An 18,666-nucleotide genomic window follows, 5' to 3' on the forward strand; every position below is an offset into this window, starting at 1 on the left:
GTGGCGGTACAGACCATTCCATACAGACCCATGTAACATAAACAGCTGCAGATTTTAAAACGTACTTAAAAGGGGAGCCTTGAGCCAACATCAGCTGTTTTATGTAATACTAAGAAATTTACAAATTAAAATGATGCCTTCATTCTACAGATAATTCGCCGACACAAAACAACAGTACTCAAGCTTTAAATCAGCAGGAAATACATTAGTGTTAATAATAATAATGATGGTGAAGATTATGAGGATGGTGATGATGTTACTTGTAAAATTAGTACCAGGTGTCAAAAATATGTGCTTTAGTTGTATAGACATTCTGTTTAGCTGAAATATTCCCATAATGTCCTAACTCAGATCTCAAAAGAAGAAAAACGTTTTAAATTTTGTTAGTTTCCACACATTAAAAGCCAGTCATAAATCACTAAAGTCATAATTCACAAATTATATGAAGATTTTAAAAAAACTGTAAGAAAAGCAACAAAAAAAAAACAGATTTACAATAACCTTAATAACCTTTAATAAGAGAGAACAATGAAGACATATATAAACAACAGAATAAAAGTAGATAAAGCTCAGACATGGACCAGACAAGTGAAACAACTCACCTGATCTGAACTTGCTTCGAATGAGTAAAGAATGTTCAGATCCGAGAAGTGTCATCGTGTTCTGAATACAAGTCCAGTGTCAGAAGGACAGCCACATAAATTACACTCTTCTCTCTTCAAATCAGATGCTGGCTTAAATGACAACAAACAAGTCTAGCTCAAATGTAGGAAGAAAGCACTTCAATTAAAAAAAAAAAGAAAACATTTGAGGGCTAAGCAGTTAAAGAGTGTGGGAAAAAGGGAGTCTATCCCTTTAAACTTCTATACGCTAGTGACTGCGCATTCCCTTGGGGTTCTTTCGTAAATGCAGTCAGCTAGCAAAACTTGTAAATGGTTTTTGGTCCCATCTACCACTGACCCTCCACAAGAGAGCGAATGATTTCCCCTGTGCTGGGAGGGTCCAGAAAACCAAAGGCTCAACAGAACCCTCCTCCCGCAAAGACCTTACCAGGGGGGCTGCAGACGCCCCTGTAAAATGTCTGCCCCAGGACAGTCACCACACAGATATCCCAGCAAGCTCTCTGTTACATATACACCAGTCCTCCAAGGAGTCTGGGGATCAGCGGTGCACACGAGTAATAGTAAACAGTGGTCAGCGAGCCGAATCATTGTCATAGTAGAAATAAGGGCCTCACTATAGCTATTTGCATTAGGAAATATCAAAAGGAGTAACATCTCCCACCGATAAAATAAACACTCTAAAACTATACCTTGTCTGCTGTTGCAGCTGATGTTGATTATGTATAACGTGAAGTAAATGATTTGTATTATTTGCATTTCGAGTTAAAATTCCTCACGTTTTTGTTTAGCTTTTCTTTATGTCAGTATGTTGCCCAGTCTTAAGTAAGAAATAATCCTGACAAAACAGTGAAGATGATTCTCCCTCTAGCTCTCCAGTACAGTCATAACATTTGTCTGTGTTTTGCTCTGATTTTGGTTAGCTACATGCCTGCAAAACTTTTGTGGAGACACTGTCTACAGTCTACACACAGACAGTTCCTCTGATCCCTAACTCTATGTGCTGTGTCACTAAGATCTAAACTATATCTGACACGTGTTATAAATCTAAAATATTCAAATAAGTCAGAATAATCCCTCGGAATGTCTCAGTGTATTTATTTAAAAATGTGAGTATTCTGTGTATCCGTTTCCTAACTCTCCTATTCAACTTTTCAACAATTGTTTCTGTTGGTTTTTTATAGTTCTAATGTTCTACTACTTGAATTTGTTTGGTGGATCTGCTGGAAATGTGGCCACCAAGTGCTCATGATTAGTATAACGTCATTGTGTCTGGCTTCCTGCAGATCTAGGTCAGTCAAATCAGAGAAACCAAGCAATACATTTATTTTAAAATGCCCACTTATCGCATAATTCCCCTCTTCATTTTTAAACACTTTTTTTGCATTTCCTTTCTGAGGTTCACTTCTGTATTGCTCCATACTAGCTAGACTTGCTGTTGTTGAGAATGTGGATCCTGTACTGCATTTTGAGGCTTAAAATACTCCCGCAGTACTAATTTTGGTATGTTGGCTATTCGTTGTAGATCACACACAAAGCAACTGAGTGCGAAGTGTTCTAGACCTGACTCCATTATTTAATCAAAGTAAACTGTTTATATAAAAATGTCTTGTGTTACAAACTCGTCTGTGCCTCTTTGGATCGCCGTAAACCCACAAATTTTACTGATTTGCTTTTGGATCAGTTAATTAGCAGGTGAAAGTGCTTAAAGTAGGGTTTCAACAGTGAGTTTGACAATGAACACATTGCATCCTTGTGAAATTCCAGTGAAGGTCACAGAGTCCTATCTTAATCCCCACCTTAATTGGGCCTGGTGTCAATGAGGATGACATGTTTCATCTGAATAAACTGATTGGAGCTTCTCATTGGAACACATCCAGGCATGAGTCATCGCTCCCCATTTATGATGTATGCTTCTTTGTAATAGTGCACACGACTTCGTCAGCGACGGTTCGCTGGAACAGTGCTCACGTTAAAGGCATGCCACCCTGATGGCTAAGTTTCTTTATTTGTAAAATGAACCGTACTGAACATATTTCACTTTTAAACCACGCTGGATCCATCAACAATTTGATTTAGCGTAACGCATTTGTAATCATTCTAAAATGTGTGGTTTTACAATAATTCCCCACCATAAAACCATATAAATAACATGCATGGGTAATGCCATTATACGCTCAGACATACAATTATATGTGAGCAGAAACAGGTTTATATCGTAATAAAATACTAAATACGAAAATAAAACTTTTTTTTCTGCCTGACTCTTAAAAAGGGGACTGACATATTCTAAAGTCTTATAACAATGTAACAATGAATACTACACTACCTTACATTTCTTGATCTTGGGACATGCAAAATATTTTTATAGTGGTATACATATTTGCTCCCCTGCTGAACAGTACTACTTAGTGAAAATGCACTTTTATTACAAAATCTAGACATATCAGTCACAGGAATTTGTTAATTAATGGGCTGCACATTAGATAAAGAAGAATGTGACTAACTTTCGTTAATCTCGTAACATGTAGATTCTGCTCATAGTTTTCATTTGACCCTGTAACGATCTTCATTAGTTGTATTACTATTTTGCATGTCTGATATTATTCTAGTTTTGATTTTTATCTCTTGGGGGAGGTGGATATGAGGAAGCCTGCTTTCCTCTGACATGACTCTGGCTCCGCTACAGATCTGGTAGCCTGGCGTTAGAGCAGCCAGACTAGATATCGGCTGTAGTGCCTGTTGTGCTGTACCTAGAACCCGAGGAGCCAACACACGCAGCCGTCTCCTGGAAAACATGAACGCAATAAACAGGGAACTATTGGTTTGTCACTGTGGGAATAGGCCTGGCAGATGCAGCAGCTGGTTCTTATCTGCGTGAAGCCCATTGGTCTCAGTTGCAATGTCGCTTTAATTACAGTCCTCTGCTTACCATCGCGGTTCTGACTAGCTTGGAGGGATGGCTGAAACTGCAGGTAAACATTCACAAATGGTGCACTTAAATCATTTATCAGAGGCACAAGGCAAGAGGCCTATCACTGTTTTGTTACTCTGTGTCTTGTAATTTCCACATCTATTGAAACATGACTGGCGTTTTCTGCAAGATTTCCGTGCTTTTATAGTTGCTTGTGTCACTTTGATTACAATACATGTCCTACGAGATCTTTTCCACTGATCCCTAACTTTTCCTTCAACTCTTTCAGCGATAACATATAACAGGTTCCGTATTGCATCTAAAATTAAAGCAACTTAATTATTCTCCATCCACAGATCTAATGTCCATTAAGATTTACAAACCTAGATATTGCAATATATGGTTACGGCGATCATTTCTAGTCTAGCAGCCTTGCCAGAGAGTGAAATGCTTCAGCACTTTGGGGTGTCACAGCCAAGTAAAGACTCTATTTCAACATACTTCATTAACTCAAGTAAGGTCTTCATTAACAGCACTTTGGGGAAGAAACAAGCCAAAAAAATGACAATAAGAGTTTGGAGCCAGATCCTCCCAGATCCAAGGTAGGGAACATTTTCTTTAGTGTGAAATTACAAAACGTCTTTTGAGCTGGCAAAAGTAATCTGAGAGGAATTCAAAAGAAAAAAAATGACTGCAATCACATAGGTTAGCTCACATGGAATCTGGACTGCGCAAAGTAAAACACCCCGATATTATTCTGTGCTTTTATGTGTTTATATCTCAGTAATTGATTCTGCCCCTGCTTACGCCCTAGAATGATGGCTTCATGCCACGTGGGAGGCCAAATAATATTTCAGTGGTCTTATTTTAAATAAAGGACATGCACCAAAGCTCTGCATCAAAGATTAGGGTTAACTCTTAGATATTATCTGATGTGATGGTGGTACTGTATGCTCTGTACAGCATTGTTCCATCCATGCATTTTCCATTACTGCCTATCCAACATGGGATCACTGTATGCCTGAAGCCTACTGCTGAAAGCATGTAGCAGAAGGTAGGGTGTACCCTGATTGGGACAAAAAGCTATCACAGGGAACACTCACACGGCCTGGTGCTGCAAAATCACTCATCAAGTTATCTACGGAATGACTGTGGCATCCATGTACATGATCACTTTTAATGAAACAGTTAAATAAAAGACGATATCTGCTGAAAGTAACACCCATAAACTTGCATTGCCAGAACAGATTCATTAGTACTATACCTAAATAAGTCAATGTCGTCGAAACAAATCAACAGAGCCTTTCCAAGACTATTATTAAATCTTTGCACTTCAGTTTCTGCACCCCAAAAAAGGACCCAACTGTCCTCACTGGTGGCTAACTGATCTCTATTTTACACTCCAAACACAAAACTCTCTTTTCGGCCAAGCCCACTTTGATAAGGCTCTTTCAACAAAAGTCTGAAAACTCATCCCCCTTAAACTATCCATCCATCCATTTTCTGAAACCAATTATCCTACTCAGGGATAAGCAGGGGGGGGGTCCAAAGCCTATCCTGGAGGCTATGGGCACAAGGCAGGGAACAACCCAGGATGGGGCGCCAATTCATCGCAGGGCACACTCACACACCAGTCACTCACACATGCACACCTGCAGTATGGGCAATTTGGTAACTCCAATTAGCCTCAGCATGTTTTTGGACCTAAAGGAAACCCTGGCACAGACTTAAATTCAGGTCCCAGAGGTGTGAGGTGACAGTCTTGAATGCATTCATTATAACCTTGTGTTCTTTGTATGTGTGTATATATACAGTACAATATATATATATATTAGGTAGGTAGGTTGAAGGTTGCTGGTTCCAATCCCACAGTCAGTAGAATAGTAACATCGACGCCTTGAGCAAGGTCCTTGAAAACTGCACTGGGGTGCCAGATAAATGGCTGAACCAGCACTGTAACCCCAAGCTTTGCTCTCAGCACTAAATAAGGCATCATTTCATTTTAACATGCATGAGATGATGATCTAAGTCTGTTGCTATGTATCAATGCAAGGGATCTGGGTATGGACAGTAGGGACATGTCCTTCCAATAGAGTATCATGTGTTTAGGGGTAGGTGGTTCAGGGCTGATTTGGTTCCTACCAATGTTGAAACCAAACTTACACCCTGGTACCAATATATGTTACTTTCAAAATCAAATAATGTAAACGTAAAGCATTCAACATTAGTTGTGCTGTATGTTTTATTTACTTGATTCTCTAAAACAATACAGTATGCTTTAATTCTCATAAGGAGGAGGTTATCAAAGAGTGCAGCTAGTATATGCATGCATATATGGCATTCTGTAAAAATGTATTTATATACTCCATATTAAAACCACTTACCATTAATGTAATAAGAAATGCAAGACTGGAATATACTTTCACTTTGTCCAAAAGGGTCTTTTCTTGTCTGCCCCCAGGTCATGGTTACAAAACAGTAAAGCGGAAGGTTTACACACAGCGGTAATATTTTGGGGATGAGGTTTGCAAGTAATATTAATTTAAAAAAAGAAAAGAATATTCTATGCCTGCATTTACATTAATAAGTTTGAAATTCAAATTGCAATATTTTGTACTTGAAACTGTGAATTTATTATTATTATTATTATTATTATTATTATTATTATTTAATCTATGATGGCTAGTATAAATTCAAATGCTGCTCAGAATCAGGCTGTATCTTCATTATTCTTTTTTTTAGAAACCATCTTCCTACTGCAGACATCCTCTTGAGGTGTCCAGGGCTGTGTAATCCAACACCTTTCATGTCCAAACTCCAAGCTCTGAGAGTTACACAATGCAGTTCTCGGCGAATTTCTGTTCAAGTCCCGTTTCTGATCCGAAACCGAGATCCAGATCCATTTCTTTGATATCCAGATACAGGCCAAGAATATAAATGCCCAGACACGGTCCCAGAAGTCGTCATTCTTTACACGGCCTCAGCATTGCCCTACCAATGTTTTTCAGAAGTAACAGATTAGATTAGACTACAGTGAAATTCTGAGGACAGAATGATGCCGATTAAAGGCATAAGCATCACAAGCCACAATTTCCAAATATGTGAGATAAAAGCTACATTAAAACATTAACCATTATTAACAAGCAATATTATCTTCCCCATATCAAAGTTAAACTGGTGACACAGTATGAATACAGTATTTGGCCACTGTTTTACACACAACTGCAAAATAATCTAAAACAGATTTCATGAATATATCTGATTCTCTTAATTAAAAAGGAACAATTTCCTTATTGTGACTGCTACAGTAGAACAGTTTCTTTGGCCTCGCAAGAGAAGATGGAGGTCTGGGATTTGGGAGCTGTCAGCTGCCAGAGGTGCTGACAGAGGCCTAGAGACAGACAGCGCTTTGCGGACACCATTTACATCATTATCAAAGCCCTCAGGAGGAAATGCTTCCAAACACCAGCTGCAGCTATTGAAAGGAACAAAAAAAAAAGAAATTCTACATTGTACATTCTACTTGGATCAAACTTTTATTAATATTAAATGCCATTACAGATCGACAGAAGGCAATTGAGAGACTAAAATAAACATGATGTGTTGCGGGTTCAGGACTATAAATTGCTTCTGGAAAACTAATAATATAAAGTGACAAGAATCACTACCATAGTTATTTTCTTTTTCTAAATTAACATGCTGTAATCTCAGCAGCTGCAGTATTAGCATTACAATACCGTCAATAAACATTAACAAAAGGTATGAGATAGGAGGTGTCAAGTCCATTTATGTGATTCTTTGTTAGAACCTGCTCCTTTACCCTCTCGGATCGTTTTCAGAGAAAAGGGTTTAAATTCAAAAAGCAGTCATTGCATTTTGCGGCATGTTCTGATGTGTCACGTAGGTTTTTCTTTTCGTTCGTTTGCCTTGTTTTCCTCTTGCTAGTGTAAATATCTGCATCACAAACTCAGGAGGAATGAGCACCGCAGCAGCCACAGCAAATCAGATTGCCATGTAAAATAATTCGAGTATGCCTGATAAGATAAAGGCATCTGGGTAAATATGTTTAATGGCTGCGGTTATTTATTGACTCATGGCTTTGTATCTAGATAATATAGATGTGGTTTTGTACAACTGTTATTAATGGGAAACAGGTGGTGTAACAGTTGTTTTTTTTTTTAAAGAAAAGTTCCATGCTGGAATCCTCCCCTATTCATGTTGCCCTGTTCACCATCCTGAACAGAGACAGTTTCACAAAGAGATAAATAAAGATCCCTGCATTACAGATAACAGCTACTCATGCTTTGTGTAAATATATATTTTGAAAAAAAAATCATGCACGCTGTTTCAAACTCTGTTTCTGAGGCTCACAAGACATTTGTATTGGAAATGTTGAATAAAATATTTCTTGATGTTGCACAGATCCCATTTCGTATTTTATGTTCTAAAAGTTCACCGTCAGATCTCTTTTAAGAGCCCTTATGTTTCACTGACACAAGGCCGCTCTGCCCTTTCGCAGCGGACTGTCGTTTGAACACCAGTAATTATCGTTCCAGATATATAGATAGGGCTGCATGAATTCTTCAAACTTATAAATGAACAATACATCCATCCATCCATCCATCCATCCATCCAACAGCTTATCTGGAAAAGGGTTGCATTGAGCATACAGCCTATTCCAGGAAGCATCACGCTGGGGGGGCCAGGCATCAGTGGACTCCATACACATGCATAAATTTACTGTATATAGGTGAAGCTAAGAGATACAATATAGTAGGTTAGGACAGGGCTGACTGTGACAATGTGACTAATCGATAAGGCCATAACATGCAGGACCCAATTTGAAAGAGGAACAGCTTAGTCACTCACTTGCTTTGTTGAGTGTCATCCTACATTTTGAGGAACTACATACTGTATGTCGATGACGATCCGAAACAGCCACACCTATTAGCAGTGCTCTTAATTGCGCCCTAAGTTTTCATTCACAGGAACTATTTGAGTGTAACGTGCAATATCTCCAGGGCTCCACGTAAAAACCATACCAGTGCACCGAAAACAAAAGGACATCGAATAAGACAAATATTTGCCTTTGGTATCCTACACTGAACCCGGCACTTTTTAAATCTCTCGCTGAAACACGCTGTCATGCAGCACATTTTTAACTAAATGGAGAAGGACAAAAACAATGTTTTTGTTGGTATGGTCCAAACCCCTTCAGGCCGCATGTTATAAAGTGTGTGACATTTGTTTGACAGAAACAAGCCGGGCAAAAGGGCAACGCGGCTTTGTCCTGAGATAAATGGAAGTTATCTGGAAGGGGAGATTCCACTTGACCCCAGGATTAGGAATTATAAATAGTCACGGGAGCAAGGCTCTGTTAAAGGCGTGATTGACAGAAATGGCAGATTCTATTATAGTTTCATAGAATTGGAGTATTTTGCCTATTCAAAGGTTTTAACTAAGGTATTTAAATTTTTTTTTTATTTGCCATTTGCACAAGTACAGGTACATTGGAAAGCTTCCTTTCATACATCCCATCTTACTCTCCTTTGAAAGATGCACATAAACATATTAATTTGAGAGCAAAACATGTGGTTCAAGCGCTATTTGAATACTTTTTAAGTACATAGGTGCTTAAAACACTTCATGCTGTGTGATACTGGAAGCTATAGGTATAATATTCTGTATTAAGATTAAAAACACACAAATTCTTCACACATCACAGGTACAAAGTAGACTCCTAAAGAGCAATTTATCTTGCACTTAGATTCAGTGCATCATTGTTTCAAGATATCATGTGATATTTATGTCACCTGCAGTTAGTTATTGCTGTCAAATAGGCTGTGCATTAGTGTTGTAATCAGGGTTAAGTTGATAAAGTAATCTGGATAAGGGAGAATTAAATTTGTTTTATGACCCGGAATTTTCTATTAATACACAGAGCAAGAGAAAGACTCTCATGGTTAATATCAGAAAGTACTATGAGAAATACTACATTATTGCATTTTAATTTTCATTTAATTGCTTATATTTTGCAGGAAAAAAGATTGCACTTACATATTTCAAAATTGTTCTTGAGCAATTCTACCTAATTTCCCACAACAGTGTATCTGCACCCACCTTCAGCTTTGCTATGGTTAAGTATAAGAGTGATAATTTTATGTAATATCTGTCTCTGTTGATCAAGTTATCCGTCCATTCATCTTCCAGGTGCTTGTCAGGGTCATGGAACGGGGGCCTCAAACTTGTCCCAGACAGCTTAGGGCACAAGGCGGGGGAAACACACACACACACACACAGGTTTGTCATTATATCTTTGTGGGGACTCTCCATTCATTTCTATGGGGAAAACCAACATGACGATCTTAACCCCTACCCAGCCCTAACCTTAACTATAAGTAACTGAACAAAATACAAGACATTTGGCACTTTTACTTTTTTGATTGCATTCACAGATTTTTATAAAATTGAGGTTATCCAAATGGGGACCTGAAGAAGTGTCCCCAAGAGTAAGGAAGTTTCAGGTTTTACCGCACCTTGGGGATATTTTGGTGCCCAAATGCGATCTATGCAAACCCACACAAACACACACAGAAACACACACACACATTCATCTTCGTACTGTGGGAGAGAACCCATGCTACTTGGGGAAACATGCAAATTGCACACACACAGTCAGATTCAAACTCTTGGGAGGTGCTGCCCATTACCCATTCATTCATTCATTCATTCATTAATTCAATCTGCATAATGCACCGTGCAATTCTTCAAACACTCATCCGCTTTTGATATTCTCCAGTGGAAAATTCATCTGCTAAATTTATCCATATAATGCAAAGATTCCGTTGAAACAAGAGTAAAACAGGTTGTGTGTTTAACAGAATTGATAGGAGAGTTCCAGGTCAGCCAATATACAAGAAATGTTAGACACAAACTTCTCACAGATGAAAACACCTTTTCCTTGTGTTGACATGACAAGCTCTCACTAGTAGTATCTTTACTGGAGTGTTTATCTACTGGCCATTAGCTCTCAGAGGTCTTAACAAGGCATTTGAACATTTAAAAATAGTCTTTTTATTTAATGCTGCTTAAAATGTGATACACCGACGTTTTGGTTAAAAATAAGTTATAAATGCTCTGAGTTGTTCTGGATACCACTAACAAGTCATCATTGATTTGTATTTGACGTGAACATACTCACTATTCACTATTTCCATAATTTAGCTTAAACTTAAATAGTATGTTCTTGAGTTTGGTCTAACTTCATGCTTATTGTTGAATTTGTAGTATCATTCCTGTAATTATTCAATTATTTTCTAGAGTCACCATAGAAATATATTGTGGGTTGTGTACTGCTTTTGCATTGTAGGAAATCCTGCATCAAAATGCAAGAATAGGAGAACAAACGATGAAAGACGGTAGAAGAATTATATCAGTAGATGATGACTTAACTTACTGAGAAAAATCAAAGGATATAACAACTTAGTGTTAAGTTTAAAAATAATGGAATTTGGAGAAACGGTGTGCCTACAATTTACAACAAGAGCTAACGTCAGATAATACATACCACAAGTTGTGGACATTGTATACGTTTCTAAAAATAACTGGTTGTAGTTCTCAAGTCCAAGAATCTCGTTATACTGGAAACAATTTTTTAATGACTCAGTCCTAAATCAATGCAGCGACTCATCCCTAGACACTATGTCTGACTCAGATTTTCACACTTAAGAATCATGACTCTCAAATAATAAAAAAAAAAATCATAAAGCGAATGAAAAATGCTATGTGAAAAAACATAAGCTTACTTAGATTAAATAGGATTTCATGAGCACATGTATGGCTGACATAAAGCAGTAGAAAAAGAAAAAAGATAGGAGGATGAGGAGGAGGAGAAAAAGAAGGAAAAGAAGAAGAAGGTCTCTGTAGAGCTTTATTGGATTATAAACTGAATCATCCCTTTGTACTTCTCAAATCAATACTTTAAACACCAAAGTTAAAAGAAACTAATTCTAAAGAGTTCAGTTACTGCCAAAAAGAACCAATGTTACTCAATTTGACATAATCTTTTTTCCTTATGTGTCTATTTCCTGAAAATATGACATAGAAGTAGGACTATAGATAAACGTGAGAGTCTGGAGTATCGGATAAATGTATACATTGAAATTTTAATAAAGAAATGGATAATGAGATATGATAATGAGAGGCTGGGCTGTAGTCTGTAAACATAAGAGCTGCATTCCAGCTAATCATACAGCAATTTTAATTGAGTTTTAATAATCAAATTATCCAGTAGTGTCTACTGTCTATTTTCATTGCTTTAATTTATTGTGTGTCAGGAAAGCGACAGTTGCGTTATCCAGACTTCCTTTACACTGACGTCTTTGCTCACTCTCTTCCCATCAATAGCATGTCTTTAATCATCAGCATATGGTTCCCCTTAAAATTAACATATGGTTCTAACTTTGCATTTTCCTTCTGGTACATGCCTTGCATAGTAAAATCTATACCTCGAGCTGTAAAATATAGGACTAACATGAATACCATTTTTGAAACACATGAAAATGGTTAGCATGCTTTCGTTTCCTCTCCTGTGATTTAATTTATTACAAAATTTTTTACTAATGTCCAGCTTTAGAAGCTTTAGGCCTGTAGTTATGGGTCTTTAAATCCAACCAAGACATGCCTTTTCAGTGTAGTTTTACTGAGAGGAGCATCTTGGTGCTACTGTCCACAGTCTAAATCATATGTTTTGGCACAATGTATGTTTCAGACTTACTCATCATGTGTATAATTGTGTACCTATTTGCAATCCAATACTGGATAAATTACTTTACCAATATGAATATAAAGAATACAGCCTGTCACCAAGTCCTCAAAGCGTATGAACAAACACACTGAATTCTTTCTACAAAACGGGTAAAAAAAAAACACAGTATGCTTTAAAAAAATCACAATAATTTTGGGTAAGATTCAAGTATGTTCAAGCAAATCTACGCACTAAAATTATATTTGAGTCACATACGTGCATTTGGGAACACTGCTGTCATGGCTACGCCCACCTTCCCGCCATTTCCGCTCCTGATTGCCTTCCTCGCCATAGCAACTGCCTTCCATGTTAATGTGGTTGGGGGTGGGGGATCCACTGGCCTACTCATATTCAAAAGTGACACACATCGTTGATTCTTTTGAAGATAGCTAATGAGACATGATCAAAATATTATAATCAATATCAACAAAGGAAGATGGTGTATGGCAGCTTCTGGTGGCAATAGTGTCAGGAGCAAGAGACCAGGCAGATACACGGTTTACTCACCTAGTAAACCACGCATGGAAATAAGGTCAATCAGTAAAGGAATGAAAGCCCCAGGTATGTGACAAATGCAGCCAGTTATGAAACTCTTGGGAATAGCCAACTCATACTGTTGATTGTCTGGTTTTCAAGAGCAGACTGTGCATTCATTTTTATCCAGTTCTGCGCTAGCTTGGCTAACACAATGGAAACTTTTGTCAGGAATCTCAATAACAAACAAACTTTTTTCCTAATTCTAGTTTCATGAAGAATGCTTTTTAAATCAACATTTAATCGATACCAGCTTCCTTCTGTTGCCAAAATCCCAGGTCAATATCCTCGGCAATGCCTGCTATATGCATACTAAAACGTCCACATAAATTGAACTATGGAGAAATAAGTAATGCCCCCAAAACTTCAGGTAATCTTACAGGACAATCAAATAAATCAAATATATCTTGTTCAAAAAGCAGCCAGGCTGCTAATCTTACAGAATATAAATGAAGGTAAAAATTACTTTATTTCCATGGCCTAAAATAAAAGTGAGGACCCTTTATTTTTCAGTTGCAGAAGTACATCGGAATGCTTCTCTTCACCTACCCCATCTTGCACATCGGGGGGAGGGGGGGGGGGGGTCACAGCACAGTGTCAGCCAGCGTGCAGCATCCCTGTAGTTGCAGGTCAAGGGCCTTGGCCCACAAACACGTGACTATTTCGTCCAGGCCGGGGCTTGAACAAACAACCATCCTATCTCAGGCATAGAGGGTTAGCCTGCTGAGCATCTCGCCAGCTCCGGACCCTGTGTAGCTGTCTGAGTGGGACCATTAGCATAACAAGAGCTGCATGGGATGGTGTTATGTGGAAGGGGTGAGGAACATCAGGAGAAATAGCATGACCACATCCGAGGCAAGGCACCCGACAGCCGTGATGAAACAGTTTTCAGTGTACAGCTGGAAAACTCTCTCAAATGTTTCCTCTTATTCCTTCGGTGAATGAAAACAATTTATTCTCCCACTAGAATTATGAACCATATATCTAAGACTTCAGGGCCATAGCTGCAAAAGAGAAGGCAAATTGTGGTGGTTCAACAATTAAACTGCAATAAAAAAAACTTACGTTTAATTTAGTACATTTTTGTAATTATCATATCACAAGGTTGTTTGTCAGAGGGAAAAGCAAAAAATCCTGTGCAAGAAGGTGCCAAATCACTGATGTCACAAGTGTAACTTCAAATAAAAGATGGTGTGAGAGAAATGCGAGAACGACTACATGACTATGAGATTATATGATTCATTGTGCTTTACAGAATTTAATATTACTGAAAGTATTTTTTATGTCTGAACTTTAATATTTTCTAAGCTTTGCTGCAGTATATTTCTAACAAGACTACTGGTCATTTACTTTTATTAGAAACCCCTGTTATTTTTGATAGAGAGATATAGAATAGTAAAGTGCTCTCAGACTTTGGTGCATTTAGAAGTATCTGATTTGTTCCAAATCACCTTCCAAGGAGAAAACTTGTTTTTTTTTTTAAATGTCTCTCTTGAAGAAGATCAGTTACGTATATCATGTTACTGTTTTCATTTTCAGATTGAAGATTTTTTTCCTTAGCAAAATGCATAACCGAAATCTCTTGTATCCACAATAAAAGATGAGAAAAAGAAAGTATTCATTAATCTTTGCTTCTGTAAAATCCAAGTTTTAATGTGGTGCAGAACTTTGCTTTTAAATAAGTTGGGAAGGCTGTTTTTAGGTCATCATTGCTCTCCGGCTTAATTGAAATTTTCAACATTTGTTTACTATTCCCTTGTAAAACGTCTTTAAATAGACTTCTGAATTAAATGACCTAAGTTTTTCCACTCACACTGCATAGTTTCTGAAAAATGTCCAGTATCCAACAATCCTTATCACCCTTTGTTCCTACTGATGAATGAAAAAGGATGCAATTCTGTAGATTTAGTCATTCCCTGTAAATGTTCTTTTCACAAGCCAGCATTATATCATCTTGTAAAACATGTTCATGTGGCCATTAAGTGATTAATTCTTCATCATTACTCCTAAATAAGACATGATTGTGGTTGGGTTCATGTCTCAAACACAGGTTTCTTCAGGACAATGCCTTGTTTCCTAAAATATCAGGTTGCACTTTAAACATTACATCACCAAACTGAAACAATCTCCGTCCAACACACGTATTATCTACTATTTACTGAAAGGGAATTTAAAGAGGATTCTACTTTGTTGCAAAATCAAAAACAAAACAAAGAGTTGATAATGCTATACTTGTTAATAGTATTCATCCGTCCATTTTTCATACCGCTTATCCAGTACTGCAGTGTTTCCCAACTAGGTCCTCAGGGACTGCCAGACAGTCCGGGTTCTTGCTCCCTCCCAGATCCTGAAAACACGGACTGTCTAGGGGTTACCGAGGACCGGGCTGGGAAATACTGCAGTACAGGGTCACAATGAAACTGGATTCTTTGGCTGGAAGCTGAGGGCATGAGACAGAGGACACAGTGAACAGGAGACCAGTCCACAAAAAGATGCACAGCCACACACTCAGTCACAAATGCACTTTGGAGACACTGAAATACACATTAGGACTCAGGAGGAAATCAGAATTCCTATATAATACCTATATAAAGCTCACATGGAGAATATGCAAACGTCAGTCACAGGACCCTAACATAACCCTGGAGGTGTAGAGTTACATTTTTAAAGAGACATACAGATAGCATGTAATATAAGTGTGGTTCCTTCATTTGTTTGAGTAAATGAACAGCAAAGGATTATTCATGTCCAGATGATGGTAATATTCTGTGCAAACCACAACTTCACACATTCATGCTGCAGAATTTATAACTCCAAGAAAAAAATGTCATTATGCTCCTGTATTAAGGAATGGTTATAGAGGTGTACATCTGCCTCCCAGGTGTAAGTTCTACTACAAAGAATGTGTTTGCGTAAACAATTTGTCACATATCTGTTTTCCGTTGGTTCATAAATTGTAAAAGTCTACCATTGCTTTGGTATGCAGAATCATTGTCCTTATTTATATTTAATTTCAACTCTTCATTCCTAATCGGTGAACAGTAACCGTTCTTGGCTGTAGCTCAACAGTCTTGAAAGTTTACAGTTTCCATAAGCAAATAACATTTTCGAAACAAATGTAAAGCTGCTTTATATTTGTGACTGAGTTCAGGTGTTGGATGCATCAGTGAGAAAGGGCGGTGCCTACTAGTGGAGAGCTTCATGGGATGGTGTACGAAGAAACATCTACACTTCAGAGTCAGAGGTAGAATCTACAAGGAATGGGCAGAGTAGACTGTTCTTCCTGTGGAGACTCAAGTCCTTCAGGTTCGTGAACAAAACTGCTGCACATGTTCTACCAGTCCATTCTTAGCCGGGACCTGTTCTTTGCCACAGGCAACACCAAGAGGAAGGAGGTTAGATAAACTGATTAAGAAGCCCAGTTCTGTCATAGTGCTGAGGCTGCAGAGGTGGTGGAGAGAAGAGAGGCATCCAATCTACTCCCTATACTGAGCAGTGATGACTATCCCCTCAACAGAGACCCCCCAGAGATAAGAAGCTCCTATGAGAGTAACAACAAAAGCCTCACAAGCTTCTTTTAATCCAACACGATTCAGGTATTCGGTGGCACCTCTATCTCATAGGTCCAATACCAGCCAGCTGGGAGGAATTTCACAAACTCGCCATCTCTAAAGTGCTAGCTTGAGGTGTACCCCTCTGCTGTTTATAGCAAAGCTGCTTCCTGCCGTTGTACAGTACACTGCACAGTCAGATACATTCTCAATGTTCGCGTACCGACTAGTCATCTGGACTGTTTTTCACATCTGTCCGAGCCAAAACATTATGATCAGCCCCAATACAAGGCGAATAAAGTTGACTATCTTGTAAAAATGGTGCATTTCAAGGTCTGGGATGTATTACAGGGTAAGCTAGCTTTCGGTACTCACTGAATGCAGAATGTTGAATGCAGATCAGACGGGCAGGGATAAAGACAAACATGAGTACCTACTGAGACGGGTCAGAGGGAAAACCATGAACCGCTGAGTGGGTATTGGGTGGCTGGGGCTTGTCATTGTGGGATGTGAATGAAGGCTATCCTGTCTGGATGAACCAACATTAGGTGTGGCACAAATGACAGATCATTTTGAACATGGGAGCGTATTGTCATGACGTACTTGTCATCCAGCCCTGCTGAGGATGTGGCTTCACAGATGTAGGCCAATCAGAATGCTGAACCCTGTCCACCACTGAGAACCACCGCCTACAATGGCATGGGAGAGCCAGAACAGGAACATGCAGCAATGGAATTCTATGAATCCCTCCTTCTGTTGCATCATGGCCAAATACGTGTCAAGAATTTGTGGGATGCATTGGACCAACAAATCCAATCCATGGATTACGTAGCTCACTACGCGATAGGGTTCCATGTACTGTGTGCTGTTTCTGTTATCGAAATTACCTGCCGTTTGTGCCACAGAAGCCCTTCTGTTCATTCACATCCTGCATCAACGGGTCTTGGCTGCAGTCCGTGACTGTTTCCGTTTCAGACCACTCTCAGTAGGTACTCACCATGGCCGACCGAGATGCCGTTTCCTTGCCGTTTCCGAGATGCTCTGACCCGCTCATATGCCCATAATGATTTGGCCACTGGGGGCGGCATGGTGGTGCCGTGGTTAGCACTGTTGCCTCACACCTCTGGGACCCAGGTTCGAGTCTCTGCCTGGGTCACATGTGTGTGGAGTTTGCATGTTCCCCCCATGTCGTCATAGGGTTTCCTCCGGGTACTCTGGTTTCCCCCCACAGTCCAAAAACATGCCGAGGTGTGTGAGTGTGCCCTGTGATGGGCTGGCCCCCCATCCTGGGTTGTTCCCTGCCTCATGCCCATTGCTTCCAAGATAGGCTCCGGACCCTCCATGACCCAGTAGGATAAGCGGTTTGGAAAATGGATGGATGGATGGATGGATGGATTTGGCCCCTGCAAAAGTCACTCAGATCTTTATTCCTGCCCATTTTTTCTGCATTCAACATGTGAACGGTGAGTAACAAATGTTAGCTTACCGTCTGAAATATCCCAGACTTTACACTGTTTTTGCGAGATAATGTTTGGGCCCCTCAGTGCATAAAGCCCATGAATATGTATCAGTTATTCTGTGGAAACTGGATCATATTTACTTGATTTTTTTTCTTTTTATGTGGACTGCAGTTCTTTCTGTAGACCTTGCTGCTGGACTCGTTTTCATAAATGGATTCAATCAAACCTGAAATTATGATCAACAGATAAGCAATTTCATATGCAAGAATAATTTCAGGGATGAATTAGATGCATAAAACAACAAACAAAAAACCCTGCACTCCAAATTGGCACAGAGACAATCTTGGACCAATCATTTTATTTTTATTATCTGTGACTATATGAACCGTAATATTCAGTACATATAAAAAAAGTTTTTTTTTTTATTTTTTATTGGTGATGTAAAATGTGCTCAATTGCCAGAAATGTACACCCTTTTAAAACTAATGTACAAGAGAATGCTAAGGAATTTGTTATAAGTTCAAAACAATTCTATTTGCAAGCAAATTCTATTTGCAAGGCCATATCATTATTTTAACTGAAAAGCCATAGTTCTGCATTTAAAGGCTTCATTCCTTCTTTTCCAATGTAACATCCTAAAAAACCACAGAACTTATTTGATAAAATAACGAATTAGCGACAAACTTTATAATTAACGACTAATGCTTCATGCTTGCTGTATCTTAATCTTCTGGACTGAATGTTCTAGTAACCTCAGAGATCTCTGTGGTAGGCCCCTGTA

The 18,666-nt window shown here is 38.7% G+C and overlaps 1 protein-coding gene across 8 annotated transcripts in view; it reads right to left on the minus strand.

Moving 5' to 3' along the window:
* Nucleotides 1–18,666, minus strand: part of myocd (myocardin) — a 106,941-nt gene that overhangs the window by 23,135 nt on the left and 65,140 nt on the right. Inside the window, exon 1 of one of the 8 annotated variants that reach the window (XM_049013163.1) lies at nucleotides 603–1,481. The exons of 6 other annotated variants lie outside the window; for them this stretch is intronic. In XM_049013163.1, coding sequence (XP_048869120.1) covers nucleotides 603–657 — 55 coding nt within the window. In that variant the 5' untranslated portion in view covers nucleotides 658–1,481. Of the gene's footprint in view, nucleotides 1–602; nucleotides 1,482–18,666 lie in introns of those variants that run through there. One more of the 8 variants, XM_049013160.1, reaches the window with a different exon arrangement.

The sequence above is a fragment of the Brienomyrus brachyistius genome, chromosome 5, assembly GCF_023856365.1.
Source record: "Brienomyrus brachyistius isolate T26 chromosome 5, BBRACH_0.4, whole genome shotgun sequence".
NCBI classification, from domain to species: Eukaryota; Metazoa; Chordata; class Actinopteri; order Osteoglossiformes; family Mormyridae; genus Brienomyrus; species Brienomyrus brachyistius.